This window comes from Elgaria multicarinata, chromosome 6 (assembly GCF_023053635.1).
Source record: "Elgaria multicarinata webbii isolate HBS135686 ecotype San Diego chromosome 6, rElgMul1.1.pri, whole genome shotgun sequence".
NCBI classification, from domain to species: Eukaryota; Metazoa; Chordata; class Lepidosauria; order Squamata; family Anguidae; genus Elgaria; species Elgaria multicarinata.
This window is the reverse complement of record NC_086176.1, coordinates 120,029,326-120,054,220: the sequence shown is the minus strand read 5'-3', so window position 1 is coordinate 120,054,220 and position 24,895 is coordinate 120,029,326. Positions and strand designations below refer to the sequence as shown.

Sequence of the window (24,895 nt, the reverse complement as noted above, 5' to 3'; positions counted from 1 at the left end):
AAACCAGGGAATGGACAATTGGAGGTGCCTGAGCCCATCCGTGTTCCCCAAAGGGGCCAGCTCATGAAAAGGGAAGAGCCACCCAAACATCACACTCCTTGATCACATATCACAACCTTCCTCTGCTTGGGACAAGATGCTTCAGACTCAAGACTCAGGTCATAGAATTGCTCCAGGTAATAAATTCTGTCTTGGGGGTGAATATAGATGGCCTCAGTGGGACCCTTTCCCCAGCTCCCCCTATGCTGCCAGATAACTCTAGCAGAACTGAGCGGGTCGCATCACAGATAATCTAGTAACACTCTATCACACCTCACTGCCTAATTTTGCTATAGATCCCTTCTCATTGCTCTAAGCGAAGGGCGATCAATGTTAATTAATTACAGGCTAGAATCTGCCAGCCTCAGTCGTACAGTGTAGCACTGTGTTTTGCAAAACGTCAGGCTCACAAATGATGCCTCTTGGGCAGTTTTTACAGCTGAACCTTGCTACATTCTAGAAACATCTCACAACACATAAAATCCTAAGAGGGCTATTTGCACAAAATGCACAGCCTTTTACTCTGGAACTGTTAATCTGGAATAACTATTGCTACTATTACCTATGCAGCTACATTATAGATTTTCAGAGTGATTTTATTGATGAATATGTGTTTGTTTTCTGTTATGCAATGCTATTAATTGCCATTGTATGTTGCTTTGAGACCACTTGTGTGGTCGGAAAGTGACATGTAAGGAATGCCCAACGGGTAATATAACAATCCCATAATGTTGCTGAGGAAGGCAACTGAAACCGATCCAAATCAGAAGAGGTGTTGTGAAATCTCTCCTTCCAAGATAGGAAAGACAGCTCCACCACTGATACGTTCCACAGCCACACACCCTCCGTTTGCAGCTGTCCTTGTATGACGTGGTGTTCTGCACTCATAAGAACATCAGAAGAGCCCTGAGGCTGGATCAGACCAAGGGTCCATCTAGTCCAGCACTCTGTTCACACAGTGGCCAAGCAGCCATCGGGCAGGAATGAACAAGCAGGACATGGTGCAACAGCCCTCCCACCCATGTTCCCCAGCAACTGGTGCACACAGGCTTCCTGCCTCGAATACTGGAGATAGCACATAGCCATCAGGGCTAGTAGCCATTGGTAGCCTATGCCTCCAGAAATTTATCCAACCCCATTTTGAAGCCATCCAAACGGGTGGCCATCGCTACATCTTGTGGTAGTGAGTTCCATAATTTAACTTTGTGCTGTGTGATGCACAACTGGTAGGGCCTCCTCCATGTTCCCAATTGTACCCTTTCTCACAGGGGAGGGGGGGAGGGCTCTGCATACTTACATCAATAGACTTTTGAGACCCTTTTGATGTGAGCCCAATGCGCAGATGTGTCTGTCTGTATTGGCTAGCCCATGGTGGTCCTGTGACCTCCCTCTGACTATATGGGGAGGCTGTCTGAATATGCTAACTTAACTGCTGTCACAAGGTGAGGGGAAGGGGTGGAGACCCCCTCTTCTACCTTGATTATTAAGTGCAGCTGGAAGGCTGGAAGCTTTTGTACTCGTATTGGGATGTGTCCACCTGATGCGTCAGGAATTGCAAACTCTGACACATGAGTCTTTGCCCCTCCTTCACTGGTTCATTTGGAAAAGACTCCGTAGAAGTCCCCATCAGCTGCATAGAGTCTTTATATCTTTATAAAGACTCCATTCTCAATACACATGACTCATTTGTCTAGTAGTACGAAATTGTGTCCCATGCAGATTTTTAACAAACCCCTCTCCTCTGGGCCACTCACTGATAAACAAGTTTTTCGATCATTTGTCTGGACAGGCACTGAACTGTTCCCAAGTTCAACATGCACGCACAAACCCACAGAAAGAGTCAACTCTGAACAAGCCTTTTTAGAGAGTTGACTGATCTGTGGGGCAAGACGCCAGCCTGGACGTGCTACAAGTCCCCACAATTTGGAGAGCAAAAGTAAAAAAAAGAAGAAAGAATATTCCTGGAGTTTTGTTCCCAGAAGCTTCAGGCAGTGGAAGGGAGAAGGTTGCTTCACTCCCAGTCCACCCAGAAGCGTGGACACTACGCTGGAAGCTGCCATTTCCAGCTCATCCGCCTCATCTCCTCCACCGTCTTCTACGGCCCTATTTCTGATATCTTGCAAGAGACACGACCTCAGAAGAGAATCCCAGCATGTTCAGTCAACCAAACACGTCAATAAATGTACTTTGGAGGCACAGCTATGTCTCACCCAAACCAGGATGTTCTTGTGGCTCTCGGGTGTAAGCAACACAACTAATGAGAAGTCTCCTTGTTTGCTTGCTACAGTTTCCTTGGTTCTCTGGCTGTCCTCAACCTTTTACAGATCTTTCTACCCTGGTCCTGAATCTTCATGCTTGTGTCATCTTGACTACATTAAAAAAGAATCAGAACGTGTCTCGGCTGCAGTGGTGCAAGGCAAATACAGTATTCACCTTTCTGCGAAACTAAGCATTCGTTGTTGGGTTTTTTAAGCAGGTTTCTGGCTCTTAGGGGTTCCAAACATATGCCAGAGGGGTGAAGGAAATACCTTTCCAGTACCTGTGGCTCGGTCACGGTTCCTGTCCCTCCCCATATTCAAATACCAAAATTGCAAAAACAACAGCAAGCAAAATAAAAGAAAGCCTACAGGGGTGGTTCATGGAGTCCCGTTCTTGCCGTGCTGCTGCTGGAATTCTACATTACTGAAGAGCCTCAGAAGAGCCCTGTTGAGTCAGAGCAATGGCCTCTCTAGCCCAGCATTCTGCTCCCGCCGTGGCCAAGTAGATCCCTCTGGGAAGCCCACAAGCACGGCAGGAGTGCAATAATGCCCTCCCATTTGCACTCTCCAGCATATCGCCTCGGAGGCTAGAGGGAAGGTTTAGCCATCGTAACTAGTAGCCATGGATAGCCTCCTCCTCCTCCAGGAATCCATCCAACCCCCTTTTAAAGCCATCCCAATTGGGAGCCATCACCACATCTTGTGGTAATGAATTCCATAGTTTCACTATGCGCCCTGTGAAGAAGCCCTTCCTTTTACCTGTCTTGAACCTCCCACCGATCAACTTCATGGGAGGCCCCCACTGGGTTTCCTGTGTGGAGTACGCACGGCCCTGGAGGTGAGCTGGGACGCACGCTCACTGCAGGGAGGTTGGTGCTGTCACACGTGGCCCGGCCTAGGAGGCCACGCGGCACAGCAACTGGCATGTCAGTTCCCCTCCTGCTGCAATGTCACCACCATGCCAAACCGGCAGCAGAACTAATTTCCTGCCAAATAACTCTGACAGCAGCATCCCCATTAAACAAAGTGAAAAGAGCAATTAGCTCTCTGCACCTGAGCTTAATACGCTGGCATCGTGGGATCAATGGCCCCAGGCATGGGCAGAGCCCTTCTGCCTCACAGGTCCCCCCTCAGTTCACCTTCCTGTTAGCCTTCCTGGGGCAGTGACGACAAGGTGGCCACGTTCGTTCCTCGCCCACCCTGCCTTCCTTCCCGTTGCGTTCTTGAAAGCGCATCTCATTTGCAAGGCTCGGCTCTTCACCGCACAGCAAGAGCCCAGCATGCTGAGAGGCAAAGTGATTGAACGAAGCAGAGAAACCGATCTCCGGTTGGGGATTTACGCTTCAATTATGGCCACGAGCAGCTCAGCCCAAACTCTCTCTCAGCTGGTGGTAAAGACAGACCAAGCCAGGCAAGGCCGGGCCGACACTTGCTGATGCTGGAAGAGGCAGAACAAGGCGCTCTCCTCCTGCCCATTAACAGAGGGCACGATCCACCGGGCATTCTCCAGCGCAAGCCCCACTGAAAGGAGCCACAGCTGTGCAAGAGGCCTTAACGGTGCCCCCAGAACCGCTGCAGGAGATGGTCATCTCGGTTCTTGGAAGGAGGCCTGGCAGCGAAGATGTGTGCAGGGCCTCATCCTGCCTAGATCTTAGAGTGGGTCTGAACCTCTTTCATCCTGAAGGCCCAGATTCCACTGCAGAGAAGCTCTCGGGGGCTGCGGACCAGGAGAAGGCAAAAGGTGGGGCTCAAAATAACAGCATATTTTAATTTGAAGATCCTGCTGTCAGTAACTAAGCCTGAGGAGAAACATCTGAACCTTTTAAAATGGAGGGGGTGGTGGTGGTGGAGATACAGGCAAGTCAAGAATGCACCAAACCATTGGCGGTTGGGGGGAAAGGGCAGGTTAGAAGAAGGGAAATTTCCGCTGGGGAACCCCAGGGGGCTGGATTGGGACTTCGGAGGGCTGTGTTTGGTCCCAGCCCTGAAGTACTGCACCCTGGCTCTAAGAGAATCCAGTTCCGTGGCCTCAGAACCATGGGGGCTGGCTGTACAGGCAGTTGGGGGGGGGAAGCACCCCACACTATGCCATGCAGCACTGCCCAGGTCTCCACCTCAGATGTGAACAGGGCCTCCCGTCTAGCTGGAGGGGAAAGCAGGGATCCCTTTGCAATCTCAGGGTGAGATACAAGGAAACTTTCCACCCTTTAATGGTGCCCCTTTCCAGGTAACAAATATATTTATGTATGAAAAGAAAATATTGCAAAGAAGAAACATCAAGTTGATAGAATCAGATGCAAATCGTCCCAATGTGCCGCTTTGGTGAAAAATACAACCCGCCACAGAGCTCCAAACATCCTTTAGTTTTTTGATATTGTGCTGCTGACCTTTGGTAGGGGTTGAGTGCTACTAGAATAAACAAGTCCCAAAGCCATTCCGTTTTTCCTGGAATACTCCTGGCAAACATTAATCTTGCAGTGAGCAAAGCATCCAATCTAAGGGCCTTGTAATCGTGCAGGATGAACAGTTTTAGCGAAATTCAAAACAAACCAACGAGGCCGAGGACCTGTGCGGGATTCCAGTGCCTCTGCTGTAATTTCGCAAGGTATGTCCATTCCCTCACATGTATACAAAGCCGCCTTCGGAACCAACACAAATATCGAACGTTCGTAGCATAGTTTTCAAACAACTGCAAGGCTGCCCTGCCCAAGCCAATGCCTCCTAGATGTGTTAGACTACAACTGTCATTATCCCCAGCCACCAAAGATCCAATATCAAAGGCAATAGGCCTATATACACTAGGTGCTTGGGAACATGGGTGGGAGGGTGCTGTTGCACTGTGTCCTGCCTGTGGGCTTCTCAGTCAGCAGCTGGTTGGCCACTGTGTGAACAGAGAGTTGGTCTGAGCCAGCCTCAGGGCTCTTCTGATGTTCTTATCCCTATGAGAACAGGAGAACATCATAGGGCAATGATTATTGGAAAAACACAAACCTCCGTACAGTCTAGTCCTTGAATCTCTTGAGATTTGGGCACAGAGAGCACCAATATTTACCAGGTTGGGAGTAAGGCGGAAACTGTTCTTTGTCCTGGCCTGTTAAAGATCAGCTTTCAACAGTCAAAGGCGAGTTCAAATGACACCCTCAACACTAAGGGCATGTTAAACTTACCTTACATTGAGGAGAGACATGATAGCACTCTTCAAATACTTAAAAGGTTGTCCCACAGAGGAGGGCCAGGATCTCTTTTTGATCCTCCCAGAGTGCAGGACACGGAATAACGGGCTCAAGTTAAAGGAAGCCAGATTCCAGCTGAACATCAGGAAAAACTTCCTGACTATTAGAGCAGTACATCAATGGAACCAATGGCCTAGGGAGGTGGTGGGCTCTCCCACACTCGAGGCCTTCAAGAGGCAGCTGGACAACCCTCTGTCAGGGATGCTTTAAGGTGGACTCCTTCCTTGAGCAGGGGGTTGGACTCAATGGCCTTAGAGGCCCCTTCCAACTCTACTATTCTATGATTCTACGACGATATCACACAATCGATGGGATTTGGGTTCACCTGACTGTCACCACTTCACAGATTAAGTGCAAGTTTCTGCAATGTGCTTGAAATAAACGTACAAAGAACCTTGCTGGATCAGACCAAAGGCCTATCCGTGTCCAGCGTTTTGTTCCCACAGGATGCTGGACGGAAAGAAATGTACTGTAGATGTTTATGCACCTCTCCACTTCCTTTCGATTGCCTCTAAAATATACCTTTCATGGCAGCTGGACATCAGGAAAAACTTCCTGACTGTTAGAGCAGTACGACAATGGAATCAGTGTGGGCTCTCCCACACTAGAGTCATTCAAGAGGCAGCTGGACAACCATCTGTCAGGGATGCTTTAGGGTGGATTCCTGCACTGAGCAGGGGGTTGGACTCGATGGCCTTGTAGGCCCCTTCCAACTCTGCTATTCTATGATTCAAAAGTATGAGAGCTACGTAAGGATTGGATCTCTTTGTTTTTCAGGATGAAAGACTGGTTGTGAAAGAAAGAACCTACAAGCCCTAATGTAGGGTGACCATATGAAAAGGAGGACAGGGCTTCTGTATCTTTAAAAGTTGCATAGAAAGGGGAATTTCAGCAGATGTCATTTGTATGTTTGGAGAACCTGATGAAATTCCCTCTTCATCACAACAGTTAAAGTGCAGAAGCTATGTTAGAGTGACCAGATTTAAAAGATGGCAGGGCACCTGCAGCTTTAACTGTTGTGATGAAGAGGAGATGTCACCAGGTTCCCCATATATACAAATGACACCTGCTAAAATTCCCTTTTCCATACAACTGTTAAAGATACAGGAGCCCTGTCCTCCTTTTCATAGGGTCACCCTACCTAATGGATCAGACCATGGCCGTTTCTACATCTGCGTTTCCCCCCGGGATTGTCCCTAGATCGTTCCTGTGCATCTAAATGACGCACAGAGGATCCCGGGAGCAGGCAGGGACAATCCTTCCATTTCTGGGGTAACCCTTAGATGTAGAAAGGGCCCAAGGGACCACCTAGAGAAAGTCTAGCAGCCTCCTTCCCAGAGTGGCCCATCAGATGCCTCTTGGAAGCCCATAAGTAAGGTATGATCCAGGGTTGTCCTGCTTTGCAGCCATGTCTTAGGATGGCATCTAGAGTCAGTAAATCTCATTGGACTCAAAGGGAACTGGATCTATTGGGAGATCTCTGGGTGACTTTCAGGAGATCACCAAGGCTTTCTAACTCCCAATTACTCACTCCAGAATCCAATATAAACTTCTCCTGCTGACCTTCAAAGCTCTTCACAGTCTAGCTCCTGCCTATCTCTCCTCTCTCATCTCACACTATCGCCCCGCTCGTGCTCTCCGCTCCTCTGATGCCATGCTTCTCGCCTGCCCAAGGACCTCCACTTCCCTTACTCGGCTTCGTCCTTTTTCTTCTGCTGCCCCTTACACCTGGAACGCTCTTCCAGAACACTTGAGAACTACAAACTCAATCACTGCTTTTAAAACTCAGCTAAAAACTTTTCTTTTCCCTATAGCCTTCAAATATTGAGTTTGTTCTGACTCTATACTGTTTAGCTTCACCCTACCCCGGTGCCTGTTTACCCTTCCCTGTGCCTGTTCGCATTCTCCTTCCCTCTTTATTGTTTACTACAACTTATTAGATTGTAAGCCTACGTGGCAGGGTCCTGCTATTTACTGTGTTATCTGTACAGCACCATGTACATTGATGGTGCTATATAAATAAATAAATAAATAAATAAATAAATAATAATAATAATAATAATAATAATAATAATAATAATAATAATAATAATAATAATAATAATAGAAGCCACAAAATGACTCCCACAACATCCCCCAAATTATCCTGCTGAAATGAAGAAAGCTTGGGGAAACCAGGAGTGAATTTTTGAGCAACGGTCAGTTCTCGTGCACAAAATAAATTCCTCGGCTCAGAAGTCTTTAAAGGTGCAATCCTCTGCATGTTTAGACAGGAAAACACCCTACAACTCCCTAGGGAATGCTGGGAGTTGTAGGACTTTTTCCTGTTTATACATGCAGAGGATTTTGCCTTAATCCCCCCACCCCAAAAGATTCCCATTGGTGGATTTGGGGGTTCTAGTTTCTGAAAGCCTGAAGTCTTTGCAGCAGTAGTCTAAGACACAAACAGGTGTTGCTTTAAATCCGTATTGAACAGGGACACCTGTTTTTCCATGTTTACTCTAGAGTAGCCAGACGGCCTGTGAATCAGATCTTAAATCCACTGTAACTTCTATAAGAAGGTCCTAATTCTGACCAGGCCCCCTTCGCCTACTCTAGTGTAAAAATGAAAGAAAGATGTAGCTGTAAGTCATGGATTTAAAGTAAGGTCTGTTTTGGTCCTAAATTGCTGGCCCTGAGGGCCATACGCAGTACCACCTGGTGGGCCAGAGGACGCACACGCATAAACACGCACGCACACACATGTTCTTCCTCCAACCCCATTTCAGAGAGCTGCAGGGATGGGGGTATTTTACCCTCCCCTTCCTGCCTGCCTGCTGGATCACTGGGGTGCTGGAATTTAAAGTCTCCCTCCCCCAGCAGAAGTCCTAATCCAGATTGCTGGGAGGGGTGGGGGAGATTAAAGCCCCCCCCACCCCATGACGCTGAGCCAGATCACTAGGTCGTCAAAGTAAATGCTGTTTAGGGTTACCCTCCATCAGTTTATAATAACTACAGCAACATCACTCCCTGTTTTTTCCTCTCTCAGAGCAAATTGATTTGTGCCTTTGGCCTGCCTGCCTAGTACACATAATCCCTTATAAGTGTTCATAACAACAACCACTCCGCAGGTTGGCCAGAGACACAGGCAATGTGGTGACATAATCACATGTGGTCTGAGCTGAGGGTGGGGCGGGGGGGGGATACTGCATCTCCTCCACTCTCTGGAGTTTAGGACGGCAGCTCGGAGATGCAAACTTGGGGATGTTGAGCAAGTAGGTCAGCCTTCTCCTACTGGGTGCCCACCAGATGTTTTGGATTGCAAAGTCCAAATCATCTCCAGGGTGACAGATGTAAGAACATCAGAACATCAGAAGAGCCCTGAGGCTGGGTCAGACCAGGGTCCATCTAGTCCAGCACTCTGTTCACACGGGGGCCAACCAGCTGTTGACCAGGGACCCACAAGCAGGACACGAGTGCAACAGCACCCTCCCACCCATGTTCCCCAGCAACTGGTGTATATACGCTTACTGCCTCTGAATCTGGAGGTAGCACACAGCCACCAGGAAGGAAGGAGTTCTGCAGGGATGGAGAGGCTGCACCCCGCTCCGCCTCCTGGTATACCTGGCTGCTGCTACAAGGGAAAGCATCAACGAGGAATCACGGGCTCCCAAAATAGCCACAAGAGAAACCCACCACATCTATTAGCAGGCCCATTGCCCCGCCGGACCGCAAGGTCAGCCTCCAGGGGTTCAGCCGTAATTCACTCTGCACGTCTCGACAGGAAGGGAACAAGAATTCAGAGCAAAGGTTGCCCCGCCGTGTCTCTATATTCCTGGACACAGAGATGTTCCAGGAGGGGAGAGGGTGCTGTTTTTAGCCATTGGTTTTGGTTCTGCGTGGCAGAAAGCACAGCAAAGAGACATGGAAGTTCTTGGCCTCAAGAATCCTGGGAGGTGGGCTTGCTCTCTGCAGGAAGGAATTGATGCTCCGTGGCTGTTTATGTATGTGACTGACTTTCCCGTGCCATAGTACTGTTACAAACTTACACCTACAGCTATCTTGATCCTCCCAGAGTGCAGGACATGGCATAATGGGCTGAAGTGACAGGAAGCCAGATTCCGGCTTGAGAGCAGGAAAAACGTCCTGTTAGAGTAGTACGACAATGGAACCAATGACCTAGGGAGGTCGTGGGCTCTCCCACCCTAGAGGCTTTCAAGAGGCAGCTGGACAACCATCTGTCAGGTATGCTTTAAGGAAGATTTCTGCACTGAGAAGGGGGTTGGACTTGATGGCCTTAGAGGCCCCTTTCAACTCTACTATTCAATGATTATATTATCTTGGGCCCCACTCAGCTGTTTGGCCCCCAGTATGGTTTCTCTTCTTTGTCCTTCTGTACTTAGAGCATGTATACCTGACCCATTTAGACTACCACTTCATGCACCTGACAATGTGGGCGCTCACTCACAAGCTCATCCCATAATTTATTTGTTAAGCGTTCAGGTGCCATATGACTCTTGGAAATCCTGATGCAAGAGCGTGCTGAGAACCAAGTGCTCAAGAGGGAGAGAAGAGATTAAAAAATGGGAGGGGAATTTCAGAGTACTGGGTACAGACCTGTCCTTTTACTCAGGGAACTGCACATAGAATCCTAGAATCGGTTTTTTGTAAACCGCCCAGAGAGCTTCGGCTATGGGGCGGTATATAAATGTAATAAATAAATAAATAAATCGTAGAGTTGGAAGGGGCCTACAAGGCTATTGAGTCCAACCCCCTGCTCAATGCAAGAATCCACCCTAAAGCATCCCTGACAGTCGGCTGTCCAGCTGCCTCTTGAAGGCCTCTAGTGGGGGAGATCCCACCAGTTCCCCAGGTAATTGGTTATTGACATTATTATTATTATTATTATTATTATTATTATTATTATTATTATGCCCTGTAGACAACGAGATGGCAACTCTGTACTTGGCGTCTGATTAAACTAAGCCCAAGTAGTGGCCACAAAGGGAGCAGAGGCTTCCTGGTTCAGGGGCCAGGGAGCTGCAGGGTGGGCAAGTATGGGCACTCACCCTAGATCACCCCGGTCCCACCAGGCAGTTGGCCTCCCAGTCCCCAAGTGCCCCTCTTCCAGCCTGCTCTGTCCTTTCCGAGGGAGGGAGACTACCTGGTGACCTGCAGCCCTCCTCTGCTCTGCTGGCAAAGACACGCAAGAGGGAATTCCATTATTCAGTATTAGAGAGACGCAAGACATAAAATGGCCTGAAGGCTCCTTCGTGCCTTTAAAATATACATGTGTGTTTGTTTGTTTGTGGCTGGCAGGTACCGGCCAGGGCTCTCACACAAAGCCGCCGTGACAGCTTTCGGGAGGAGGCACAAAGCTCCCGCACTGCCAGGGCCTGGGCACCGGCCAGCTCCTTCCTCGGCAGCTATTTCTGGCAGTCACGTCAGAAAACAGAGAGACAGAAGGGATCGCAAAGGCGACCCAAGACCAACTGTGGGAGGGCTGTGTTCTGTGTCATTGTAGGGGCCGAGCATGGGATTTTTAAGACTCTCTTATTGCTGAATTATTCCATATTCATTGTGAGCTGCCTTAGAGGCCTTCGGCGAGCCAACAAGCAGGATCAAAATGCAAATAAAACAAAATATGCTCAACCTACATCACACAATCATCTATTTCTACTGCTGTCTTCACATCTGGCACTTTGCTTCGTGCACATTATTCCTAATAATATATGCACAATGTAGAAAAGTTCATTAAGTTCATTCTTCAACTAGTTCAAAATATGGCAGCCAGGTTGGTCACCAGTACATGTAGGGGTGAGCATATTACCCCAACATTAAAATCACTCCACTGGCTGCCAATTAGTTTCCAGGCAAAGTACAAAGTGTTGGTCATTACCTTTAAAGCCCTAAATGGGTTGGGTCCAGGTTACCTGCAGGATAGCCTTCTCCCATATAGTCCGCCCCGCACACTCAGGTCCTCTGGGGTGAACTTACTTCAGTCAGCTAAAACTAGGCTGACATCAGTTTCCCAGAGGACCTTTTCTTCTGTCGCCCCCAGATTGTGGAACAGCCTGCCGGAGGAGATTCGTAAAACTAACTCTCTCTGTGATTTTAAGGCAGCTTTGAAGACTAGCCTTTTCCGGCAGGCCTATCCAGATCAATGTGAAATCAAGAATTTTTAAGATGTATTGATTCCTGTTCTAATGTTGTTCCCCGCCTCGATCCAAAGGGACAGGCGGGTAAGAAATAAATTAATATATTATTATTATTATTATTATTATTATTATTATTATTATTATTATTATTATTATCATTATTATTATTATTTTTCAAAGCCTGAAATTCATCTATTTACTGTATTTACATTGCCACTCCACAAGTACATTAAAACTTGGCATAAAACCATCCAAACAATTAAAATGAAAGCACAATTAAAACTAAGAGGCCCAGACCGAAAGACTTAAGGTTACTGAAAAAGCCTGGGAGAATAGAGGCTTCGGTCCGGTGCTGAAAAGTCCACTCTGTTGGTGCCAAGCAAGGCTCTCTGGAAAGGCTGTTCCAAGACTACTAGGCAACTCCCTCCCTGGTGGTCGTCTACCTCCCCTCATTTGGTGGGGGCACTTGGAGCGGGGCCCTGTTTGGGTAGCTAGATATGGAAGAACATAGTCTTTCAAGTAAGCCCTAAACAGCTTGTCCCCAAGCTGCTTATTTATGTATTATTGCATTTATATCCCACCTTTTTTCCTCCAAGGAACCCAAGGTGGTGTGTACATAATCCAACACTTTAAATTGGGCCTGTAGACAGACCCAGGATGTATGTGCATGTGTGACGAGTCTGAAGGCAGTTCAATATTAAATTAAACATTAAATTCAAAGGGGATGCCACTGCTCATGACTGTTATAGAATGGTCGAAGATCGAAGCCCAGTTCAGGTGTTCACCTGAGGGCTTCAAGCGGGAGGAGGTTCGGGGCAGGGCCCACAGGGGCACAGAGAATTCTCCTTGCTTTCAAGCCAACGTGAGAAGCGCTCCTGCTCAGACCTCAGACCTTGCTGATTCAACAAAATACGGTCTGAGCTGAAGGGGGCGGGGCCAGAGCATATATATAAAAAAACAGTGTAAAACAGCATCTATTTTAAACAACGACAGTTCTGGGGTCCATTAAAAACACACACTAAGCATATGTTGTTAAATGCTGTTAATGTCTGGGAGAAGAGAAAAGTCTTGACCTGGCACTGAAAAGATAACAATGTTGGCGCCAGGCAAGCCTCACCGGGGAGATCATTCCAAAATTGGGGGGCCACCACTGAAAAGGCCCTCTCCCTTGTTGCCATCCTCCAAGCTTCCCTCGGAGTAGGCACTCGGAGGAGGACCTTAGATGTTGAGTGCAGTGTACGGGTAGGTTCATGTTGGGAGCGGCGTTCCGTCAGGTATTGTGATCCCAAGCCGTGTAAGGCTTTATAGGTTAAAACCAGTACCTTGAATTGGGCTTGGGAACGTATAGGCAGCCAATGCAAGCAGGCCAGAATCGGTGTTATATGTCTGAACATGGAGAGAGCATGTTCTCCAAAAATGTCCACATTGCATTCACACCACAGGCAATGTGCACTTTGACTTATTCTAGATGGGGGCTGCCTTCCCCCTAAAAGGGCAGGTTCATAGCCTGGTGGCACTCCGAGGTCCATCATTGTGGCTGGATGCCCAAGAGACTTTGGTAGCTTGAAGAGCCTTCTTCGAACTTGGACTGCGATGCCAGCTATGACTGGTTCTCAGCGGGGATAGTTTGGCCATGGCAGAGCACTGGCAACCTCAGGACTGGGTAAATGTGGGGATGCTGGTCTGGCAGCTGCAGCTGGGGCAGAATCTGGCTCCCCAGCTGTTGCCAGGTGCTGTGCCGAATCAGCATGTAACACCTCTGCCGAAGGCTTTGCCTGGCTTGCGCATTTGCTACTGGGCCAAGGTGAAGGCTTAAGGCTTTGGTACTGGTGGTCTACAAAGCTCTGACCACATTGGGAACAGGATGCTTTTATTTTTAGGCACAGGATCCAGCCACTGTTGTTTTACAATCGGAACCTAGGAAACTGCCTTAGACTTGAGTCTGGCTCTGGGTCTACCTAGCCCAGGACCGCCGACAGGGACTGGCAGCAGCAGCAGCAGATCTCCAGGATTTAAGGCTCGGTTTTCCCTGCCTTACCTGGAGCTGTTGGGGATTGAACCTCGGACCTCCTGCAGGCCAAGCAGAGACTGTACCACTGAGCAACGGCCCCTCCCATTCAGAGTGATGCATCGCTTTTATTGCATTTTTTGGCATTTGGTATTTTAACTTGTCGTACACTGCTCCAGAATATTTTGATGTGGAGAAGTTAGAACATAAGGCGTGCCCTGATACTGGATCAGACCAAGGGTCCATCTAGTCCAGCACTCTGTTCGCGCAGTGGCCAACCAGCCATTGTCCAGGGACCAACAAGCAGGTCATAAGGCTAATGAACCGTATAAGTAATAAACAAATGAATAATCAAAACACGAGAAGCCCACTTGCTGTCAGAGAGGTCATCCTGCAACCCCAGAGGCCTGTCCTTCCCATGGAGCACAACAGCAGAGCTGACTGCCAGAGATTAGTGCCAGAGGAGAGGGACGGAACAGGGAAAGTCAAGTCTCTCCCGGCGGTGTGGTTGAGTCATGATTGGGCCTAATTGCTTATTGCTGGTTACTAAGCTACGGGATGGTGGCAGCCCGGACACCCATCAATACATTAACCCCCGGCACGCAGCCCAAACAAGCTCATTCATTTCCAAGGGTGTTTATCTCCCTCCATGCCTAGTCTCTGGGGAGAAAACATAATTATTGTTTAAACGTGAGTTAATTCAGCCAAGGTGTTGATCAATAAGGGAGAATTACTCTTTTAAAAATAGAGAAATCATGGGGCGAGACAGGAAGCATGCAAGGCCCTGGGAGAACTCAATTATGGAGAAGCCCCCCTGCCGCCCCCGGAAAAAGCAGAAAAAGATTCAGGCTGGGTCATATGCAAGGTCGGCCTTTTCATGGTACTTTTTATTATTGCATTTTATGCTTTTATCATTTTCGTTAAGCATTTTGATAGCTTGCTGGTAAGCGGCATATAAATTTATGAAATAAAATAAACATGCAATGTAGAAAGACAAGCCTACCCTGGGTTGAAGGGTGTAGCTGACCTCTTCAAATTCATATAAGCCGTGTTTATTGTACCACAGCAAAATTGTCCAATATGGCTTCATGAGTGGGCCGGATATGTGGCTGGAAGGTTAGATGGGTGGCCAAACAGTCCCGTGGCTGCTTGACTACATGCTGGGATCTGCAGAGATCAAGGCAACCCACACCCGGCGCGTCGTTTTGGACATGCAAACTAGCTCAGCACACTGCCTACATCAGAAATCTTTCTTTGAGGGGCAGGAGAGAGAAGGCTGGGGAGGAGGCTACTTACCCTGCTGGCTGTGCCTCTGAGCATAAACTACCACCGCTGTGGCCAGCACCACATAACACGCTGCCGGAACGGGATAAGCCATCTGCGGAAACAAACACACACAACAGCAAGCGGTCAGTGGGGCAAGCAACAGAAGGGAGCACTTCGCACGAAGTGGGGCTCCTTTCGCAAAGCAGTGGGGCAGTGCAGCCGACCGTCCGTCCGAGTGGGGATTCCGGAGCAGGAAGAGGGAGCGGAAAATAACAGCCTCAGCCCTGGTTCTCTTTCCATTCTACACATCATGGGCTGAGGTCACGGGAGAAAGATTTGTCTAGCACCACTCAGTGAGACGACGGCAGAGCCAGGATTTGAGCCTACATCTTCCTGATCTTCTTATGTGAACCGCCCAGAGAGCGGTATACAAATGCAATTCATCATCATCCTCATCCTCATCCTCATCCTCATCATCATCTAAGGCAGGGGGATCTGCAGCGCAATGCCTGGGTGGCAGTTCAAACGCAGACCCTACTCTCCTTGGCTTCCTCCTTGTTGCAGTCCATGACTCTTGACTGCTCATCGTCCATTTCTGGCAAATGCACCCTTCCTCTTCTTAGAGGGCAGGACCTTGGGCCAGGGTCAGTGGGCCCACTGACCCCAAGAAGTTGGGACCTGCCCTCTGAGAAGAGGTCCTGCCCTCTAAGAAGAGGAAGGGTGCATTTGCCAGAAATGGACGATGAGCAGGCCTTGGTCACGGTGCAAACAGCCTCCTCGAAGCTTCTATTCAGGCCACATATAAAAGAGCAGTCTTCCAAGAGCAGTCAAGATGCTCCTGGGAAACGCACACGGCAGGTGAGCACCTTCTCCCGTTGATGGTACTCCGGGGAGGGAGGCCTTCCTATGAACACAGAAATATCTGTCCAGTGAGCCATCGGAGACACCCCAGATGTTCAAATTAGGGAAGAAGGGCGCTGGATTGGACATAAACGGACTCCACAGACAGACGTACAGCATTTTCTGCTGGACATTTTGGGAAAGTCTCCTGGTGCTGCAGATTGTGCCACTGGCACAGTGGGGTGGGGGGGGGGGAGTGGCACAGTCAGAGGGTGAGGCAAGAGCAAAGGCAGAACATGCTCAGAGGTAGAGTCCCTGTTTTGCAGGCAGGAGGTCCCTGGTTCAATCCACAGCAGCTTATCCAGGGAGGGCTGGAAAAGAGCCCTGCCTGAAACCCTGGAGAGCCACGGCTGCCAGCCAGTGTCGGCAATACTGAGCTAAATGGACCAATGGGACAGGACAGCTTTCCCTGTTTCTACTCCTGTGGCACCACTCTCTCGGTTCTCTCAAACACCTCCTGTACATCCAGCCCCAAGGACCACGTGTTAGCTGCTCCCTGTGCGCCTTCCTCTCTCTTTTCCTTTCCTCTCTCCACAGGGAGCTCAAAATAAGGAGGATGCTAAATAAAACGTCCACACTGCTTAAGGAAGCAAGACAAACCATGCAAGGGGAAATTACACGCAAAATATGGTCCACCAGGAGGCTTTTTCTTGTTGCCTTATATAATTCAACCATGAAGGTGGAAGTGCTCCTCCTTTGACACGTCCAGTGACGATGAATGAACATCTGGTTTGCCATCCAACCTGCTCTTCACAACTCTGAAAAGCCCACTTTTCACAGCACCGGCTGTTTTTGCAGGTGACGCTGTGGAGGAAATGTGGTTCTCTCCACCCCCTGAAAAGAGGGAATTTCCTTGCAGGACTTTGATGGAGAGCCAGAAATGATGAAGAGCGCGGGCAAGTAGAAGCCTCCAGGAAAAGGAGGGGCATTTTCTAGAGAACAGCCAGATTCAAAGGGAAACAATAGGACTGCAGGCAGAAAGGAAGAAGGGCCACTCAAAGGAGGACAAGCCCAAGAGCATCAAACAAGTATCCCTGAAACAAGCACAAGGATAAAGGCCCAGCTGAAGTATTCGCAAACCCAGTGATCCACCATCACTGGAAAGGACTCGGGCACAAAATAAGTGCCCATTTTCTTTGCGATATGGACAAGGAAATGGGAGTCCACTCAATCTTGTTGAATTGCTACACTCAGTTTCATGACCCTCCACCATCTTCAGTGGATGCACTCTAAACTTATGAATGGCACGGTACTCTGAATACGGCCTGTCTAATTGTGAATAGATCGGAACAATTTCCTGATTGCTATGTTTTTGCTAATGAAGCCCAGGATTGGATTAGGTTTCTTAGATGCCACATCTTACTGTTGGCTCATTCTTATTATTATTATGAGTCACAGTAGTAGTAGTAGTAGTATGGATAAAATGTACATGCTGACTTTCTGCAAGCTGGCACTCCAGCAGGTACCCAGACACAAAACAAAGCATAGGATGCTGCTTTATCGGTCCTGGCTGGTGGTGGCTCCCCAGTTTCTCAGGCAAGAAGGGGTCTTCACCATCACCTGTTGCATGCAAGATCCTTTAGCGAGAGCTTATGGGGAGGGATCTTGGGACCATCAGGATGTGAAGCAGGAGTTCCCCTAATGAACTATGGCTCCTTGCCCTCCCTTACCTAAGGAGGTTGTGGGCTCTCCCACACTAGAGGCCTTCAAGAGGCAGCTGGACAGCCATCTGTCAGGGATGCTTTAGGGTGGATTCCTGCATTGAGCAGGGGGTTGGACTCGATGGCCTTGTAGGCCCCTTCCAACTCTGCTATTCTATGATTCTATGATTCTATAGAACCATAGAATAAAATAATGAGGACCAATTCCACCACCTAAGACAATGAACTCAACCGTCAACAAATTAACCACCAACAGCCTAGAGAAAGAGGACAGCCTTTGCCCGGCACCTCAAAGACCATCAAGGTGGTACCAGGGCACTCTTCCCGGGGAGAGAGTTCCATACTTGGAGCACAGCCACTGAAAAGGCTCCACAAGCCTTGGCAGGAGAAGGGATCCAGTGATGGGTCTCTGGTGGGGGAACTTAGTTGCTGGGGAGCAGGCAGAGTGTCAGGTACCCTTTCCCAGACATTTCAAATCCTTCCGAAATCTCGGGGCTATTAACAGTTCAGTTGCTAGTGGCTATGAGGCTATGGTGTGCTGGGATCCTGTACCATGTCAGCATCTGGAACGTTAAATGGAAATATACTACATTGCATTGGCAGGCGTGTGTCTCTAGGTCTTCTCGCTTATAATGGGGGAAAGCTAGGGTGACCCTATGAAAAGGAGGGCAGGGCTCCTGTATCTTTAACAGTTGCATAGAAAAGGGAATTTCAGCAAGTGTCATTTGTATATATGGAGAACCTGGCGAAATTTCCTCTCCATCACAACAGTTAAAGCTGCAGGAGCTATACTAGAGTGACCAGATTTAAAAGAGGGAAGGGCTCCTGCAGCTTTAACAGTTGTGACGGAGAGGGAATTTCACCAGGTTCTCCATATATACAAATGACACCTGCTGAAATTTCCTTTTCAATACAACCGTTAAAGATACAGGAGCCCGGTCCTTTCCATAGGGTCACCCTAGGAAAGCCAAAGAGTGGGCCACGTGGTCCTGCGTCTAGAAGGTGGCTGTGTTGATCGACTGCAGCAAAAGCAACAAGAATGTTGCAGCACTTTAAAGATGAACAAAATTATTCTGTCATAAGCTGTCGTGGAGTACAGTCCTAGAAGCAGGAGAGGAGCAGGCTGCCTAAATGCATCAAGACAGGAAGCTAAACCCTCTCACAGGGGGACAAACCAGCCATTACTTATGTGCAGAGTGTGATGTATTTAAATATATGTGTCCGTCCGAAATGACACCACAATCGGGTGTTCTTATTTTTAGAAAAAGCTATCAGGGTGGTTGAAAAACGCCAGAGGGCGGGACCGGCCTTGTATCTTCTTGGCCAAGCACTCCTCCCCACGCCCACCCCACTCCAATCCCCAACGCAATGTTTTCAGAAGAAATGATGCTTCTCTTGCTTTGACTGAAAATGTCACCTTGGTTTGGCTAAGAATCTGAAACGAAACACCTCATGTCTAAATGTTTTACTTCACGTCAATTTGCGGCACTTTAAATGGCTTTTACAGGCTTGTTTCAAAAATAATCTTTTACCAACTTAGTCAGAATAAAGTGGCAGTCATCAGAATCCAAAGCGCAGATGTGAGCGAGTCCCATGGAAACAGATGGAGCAGCCTGCTATGATAGGCAGACGGGATTCAGGGCGCGAGGAACGGATACAACGCAACCACGAAACCGGCTAAAACATCGCACAAGCACCATCTCTCTCTCTCTCTCTCTCTCTCTCTCTCTCTCTCTCACACACACACACACACACACACACACCCCAACTGATGGAATTAAAGGAAGAAGAAATACAGACTACGTCTTATATGTAAAACCACCAATAAGAAACAAAGCAAGCACAATTAAAGGATTATTGAAAGTATGGTGCTTCAGAAAAGAGAAATTAATGCCAGGGATCTCACTCTTGATGCCAATTTGGGTGCATCCGGACTTTGACATAAAAGGGAAAGCAGTAGGTAAAAATAAGCAGAAAGAAATAGGATTGATCCTAGTGAGAAACTTTTACGAACAGCAGCAGCCGATAACACAGGGAATATGGATTAAATGTACACAAAATACGGGAATGTCACGGTTAGTATGGATGCAGCTTCTGCAGACAACTGCACTAACGTTATAAAGCCCTGAGGAAGAACGCAACCGCGTTCGAAAGACGTAGGCACCTGGCACTTTAATAAACCTTTTACTAATAACATTATTGCAGAAGATTCCTTGATTCCGCCCTTGCCTTTGGCTTATTTTTTACTCCCCTATGGGGTTTCCTTCTTTTTGCACTTAATATGGATGCAAAACAGTAGATTTATAAGAACTAGAAAGATAATTAGGCAAAGAACAAGACATTTAACAGAATCGGAAAAAAATCATACATAATTATGAATTAGGAATTAAGGGTATAATAACACAAAAATATAGAATCTTAAGAAAGCAGGGGATAAGGGGGAATGAAACAATAAAACAGATATGGGAAAGAGACATTGAAGAGGAGATAGAGGATGGAGAATGGATTCCCCTTTCAGACAATATCCACTAAAATAAAAGAAGGTGCACTAAAACTAGTTCAGAAGTGTTATCTGACACCAGTGAAGTTGTCAAAAATGAATAAGAATCTATATCACCTTTATGTTGGAGAGGATGTGGAATTAATAAAAGCCAAATTAATGGATATTGTTCGGTTTTATGCTTTTTATGGTTTTAAATTTTGTATATATGTTTTTAATGTTCACTGTTTTTAATCTTTGTAAACCGCCCAGAGAGCTTTGGCTATGGGGCATATAAATGTAATAATAATAATAATAATAATAATAATAATAAGTGGTGGTAATGTAGGAAGGTCAATATTATTATTATTACCGTATTTCTTCGCTTGTAAGACGCACACTAATTTCAGTACCACCAAGAGAGAAAAAAAAAAAAACCTAAGACACCCGTGATTCTAAGACGCACCCCATTTTTAGAGATGTTTATATGGGAAAAAAAGTGTGTCTTAGAATCGAAGAAATAGGAATATATATATATATATATATATATATATATATATCACCATCAGTGTACATGGTGCTGTACAGAGTAAAACAATAAAATAGCAAAACCCTGCCACATAGGCTTACATTCTAATAAGTTTTGGGGAGAGTTTTTTCAAGAAATAGAAAAAAAATACCGATGAAGATTTGCAAAACACAAGTTAGCTTTGTTGAATATGTTTGTAAAAGAAAATAGATTAAAGAAAAAATATTAATTTTCTTGTGAACAGCTGGGAGGCAATTAATAGAAGTAACTGGAAGACAGCTTGGATGTTGACAATACCTTTGTGGAATTTTTTTTGGGGTGGGTGGGATATAGCAATAAATGAAAAGCTGTCACAGAAGTTAAGAGTATATAAAGAAATAAAGAAAAGAGATACTTTTAAGGACTGGTGAAAATATATAGACTATATGAAAAAAGAATCAAACAGAATAACTTCGACAGCACGTTATAGAAATTTGCGGGACTCATGATAAGGAAAAGGTTATAATGAATGAAATAGGGTAAATTAATATACTACGCTGGAATAAAACCAGAAAGTAAAAGATGGAAGAAGCATTTTTTTAAAAAATAGACCAAACTTGGAGAGAGGATGGGGAGGGATGGTGAATTATTACTAACTTGTTTCCCCCCTGTATTCTTTGAAAACTCAATAAAAAATATTAATAAAAAAACCCAGACACACACACACTCCCCGCCACATCACTCGTCTCCTCTTGGCTAGTGCCCACATTCAACTAAGTCAATCAATGGCCCAGGGGCTCATGCAGATCCGAAGGACCTGCAGGACAAGCCCTAAAGTCGGGGTGCCAACCCCCTTTGAGCCTGCCCTCCCTGCCCTGAAGGTGCCTCTCCATCACTGGGGCCCCAGCCAAGGTGTCCAGCCAAGGCCTCAGATGCGAAGTCAGCTTTGCTCCACCTGGGATTTCCCCAGCTGGGAAAGCCCATGCAGAGTAAAGTCCACCGTGGCCCACATGGGAAAGGTGATGAAGCAGTGAACCCTCTGCCCTCTATGAAGGGATGGAGCTCTGATAGGGGCCTCAGATAAGGCCCTGCGCATTGAATCATAGAATCATAGAATAGCAGAGTTGGAAGGGGCCTACAAGGCCATTGAGTCCAACCCCCTGCTCAATGCAGGAATCCACCCTAAAGCATCCCTGACAGATGGTTGTCCAGCTGCCTCTTGAAGGCCTCGAGTGTGTGAGAGCCCACAACCTCCCTAGGTAACTGGTTCCATTATCGTACTGCTCAAATTTGGCCTGTGGGTCAGAGGCTCCCCATCTCCTTCCTCTGGCACTGTTCCCCAAATGGTCAGGAAAGTCAAACCAGCAGAGCCCGAGGAGAGCGAGAAGGAGGAGGAGACTGCTGCACTTCCAATGAGCTAGCCCACCTGCAGCTCCTCCTCCACAGAGCACCTGGAAGCCATCAGGTGCCTCAAGGGCTCTGCCCAATCCGAAACCTGGACAGGGCAACCACTACATACCCTGTTGTCCTTTAGAGCGTCCAAAGCAGGTCCCATAATCTCAGCAATCCTCACCGCAGCCCTGCAAGGTAGGCCAGTATTATCACTCCCATACTGCAGATACAGGCTGAGAGTGAGCGGCTGGACCATAAGCACAGGCTCTTTTCCTCACAGCCACCGTCTTGAACCATTATGCCCAAACATTATAATATAATGAAGTGATGTGCAAAGTGATCCCTCCTCAAAATGTACCGAGGTAGACTTTTTGGACTTCTGCTCCTCCTCTGCTACCGGACTGAGGCTCTGGGCAAAGTAGATCTTGTGGACAACCATCTGTCAGGGATGCTTTAGGGTGGATTCCTACACTGAGTGGGGGGTTGGACTCGATGGCCTTGTAGGCCCCTCTCAACTCTGCTATTCTAGGATTCTATGGATTTCAGTAACTGAGGATTGCTAAACAGTAGGGATGGGCGATCACCCTCCCATTCCTCATGAAATGCATTTATTTTATTTATTATTACATTTGTATCCCACCTTTTCCCCTCTTGCAAGGAACCCAAGGCGGCTCACATGGTCCTCCTCCTCCTCCTCCTCCTCCTCCTCTCCACTTTATCTCATAACATCCCTGTGAGGTGTGTTAGGCTGAGAGCCAGTGACTGTCTCAAAGCCAACCAATGAGCTTCATGGCCGAGTGGGGACTAGAACCTGGGTTTCCTGAGTCCTGGTCCAAAGCTCTAACCACTACGCCACCCTGGCTTTCAAGACTCACCCTGCTTTCTAGACTCCAAAAAGCCCCTCTAGCCGCTGCTGCCACCTCCTCTCCTGCCTGAAGGCCAAACAACCTAAGCTGGGTCAGGAGACGGGGCCGATGATGGAGGCAGAGGGAAAAGAAACATCTCCATGGAAAAGATGCTTTGTCAAGAACTGGGGTGGGGTGGTCCTCTGGGGTCAGGTGGTCTTCTGCCTCCATCAGCTTCACCTCTCCCTTCCCGGAAAGCTTTTTCTTCTGTTTTTTGTCTGCCCTTGGGGCAAGGGAACGAGAAGGGAGGATCCCCAACTGAACGGAGGTGGGCCTCGCCTAGCTGACACACGCTGTACCTGCCTTGGTCCTGTTCATAGAATCATAGAATAGCAGAGTTGGAAGGGGCCTACAAGGCCATCGAGTCCAACCCCTTGCTCAATGCAGGAATCCACCCTAAAGCATCCCTGACAGATGGTTGTCCAGCTGCCTCTTGAAGGCCTCTAGTGTGGGAGAGCCCACAGCCTCCCTAGGTCACTGGTTCCATTGTCATACTGCTCTAACAGTCAGGAAATTTTTCCTGATGTCCAGCTGGAATCTGGCTTCCTTTAACTTGAGCCCGTTATTCCGTGCCCAGAACTCTGGGAGGATCGAGAAGAGATCCTGGCCCTCCTCTGTGTGACAACCTTTTAAGTATTTGAAGAGTGCTCTCATGTCTCCCCTCACAGGCACTCCTGTCAGAGCGCTCCCTCACGTTGGCGCCACGTTCCAATCCACGCAGGGCCTCCACATCCGTCCAGCACCACACCTGCCTCTCTACACCTTGCTTGTCTAGAAACGAATGCTCCAACTCCACACCGAAACACGCCTCCAAATTTCATTTCCGTCACTCGCTTCCACCTTCAGCATGGGAGAAGGGGGGGACGGTATTGGGGGTGGCGGCGGAGGGGGGAGCGTTAGTGCTAGAGGCATCTGGGAACATGAAACCCCAATCCAGTGTCATCTCGTTTCCTCTCCTCAGATCCCAGGATGAAAGGCGGCGGTGGGATGCCAAAGCCCACCGGTGTAAACTTCTTATCCTGGAGTCCTGACAAGCCTCTCTTAATAGGTCTCAAGCCCCAGGGTTACACGGAGACCTTGTCAGAATTAAACCCCAGAGAAAAGGCAGGTCTCGCCGTGGCTGCATGAATGCGCACTTCAGAGAGTCTTACCTGCGGTGTCAGTGCAGCTTACACTTGAAAGGGCACCTTTAATCTGATTTAAGCACCGACTGTCAACAGAACAGTTGGAGGAGGCCTGGAGGATCCAGACAATTACAAGAGGCAAGGAGAACTTGCCAGATGCCTCTTCGCTCACTCTTCTCATTACTACTAATTCACTGATGATGCGGAGGCTTAGGAGGCAAGTTAGCTAAGAGCCAGGGGGCCCACGAGGGCACAGCAGTCACGGAGGAAGAGGCCAGTGGGAAAGCCACCGGCACCTGAAAGCCACTAATTGATTTGGCACCACAAGGCAACGTCAGCTCTAGAGTTAAGCCCTGACAAACTGCCAAGCAGCTGGAGGGGAGGCTTCACTTGGCAAGCCTGTGCCTTGCGTGCCGGATGACAGGGACAAGGGCGGATGGGGCTGAGGGGCGGGGAGGCAAGGGCAGGCCGGCGCTTGGCCTGCGGGAGGTGGCCGTGAACAAGCCGGGCCAGTTCCAGAAGGACAGCGGTTTTGGTTTACTGCAGCAAGCACACAGGGCCTTTTCAGACGACACTCCAGGCTCTGTGGTTAGCAAAACTCTGGTTCTCCGGGGTTAGCACTAAGCAAAAGCCATGGTGTCGCACACAACATTTTAAGCCATGGTTAGAGCCGCTAACCCTGCTGCAGACGGTCTGACTGGGGTTAGTGAGTGAGCAGGGCTTAGCAAAACGCGTCGCACATGACCCCTGAAACCCTGCTGCTTAACCAGAAGCTCGGGGGTGGGGGTGGTTGTTCATAGAATAGCAGAGTTGGAAGGGGCCTACAAGGCCATGGAGTCCAACTCCCTGCTCAATGCAGGAATCCACCCTAAAGCATCCCTGACAGAGGGTTGTCCAGCTGTCTCTTGAAGGCCTCTAGTGTGGGAGAGCCCACCACCTCCCTAGGTAACTGGTTCCATTGTCGTACTGCTCTAACCGCCAGGAA

General features: G+C 48.1%; 1 protein-coding gene across 4 annotated transcripts in view; it reads right to left on the bottom strand.

The window, feature by feature from the left end:
- The window catches only part of CNTFR (ciliary neurotrophic factor receptor), a 466,204-nt gene that overhangs the window by 180,336 nt on the left and 260,973 nt on the right, over nucleotides 1-24,895 (bottom strand). For all 4 annotated transcript variants that reach the window (XM_063128377.1, XM_063128378.1, XM_063128376.1 and 1 more), the window contains one exon: nucleotides 14,972-15,053. In XM_063128377.1, coding sequence (XP_062984447.1) covers nucleotides 14,972-15,053 — 82 coding nt within the window. The remainder of the gene's footprint in view (nucleotides 1-14,971; nucleotides 15,054-24,895) is intronic.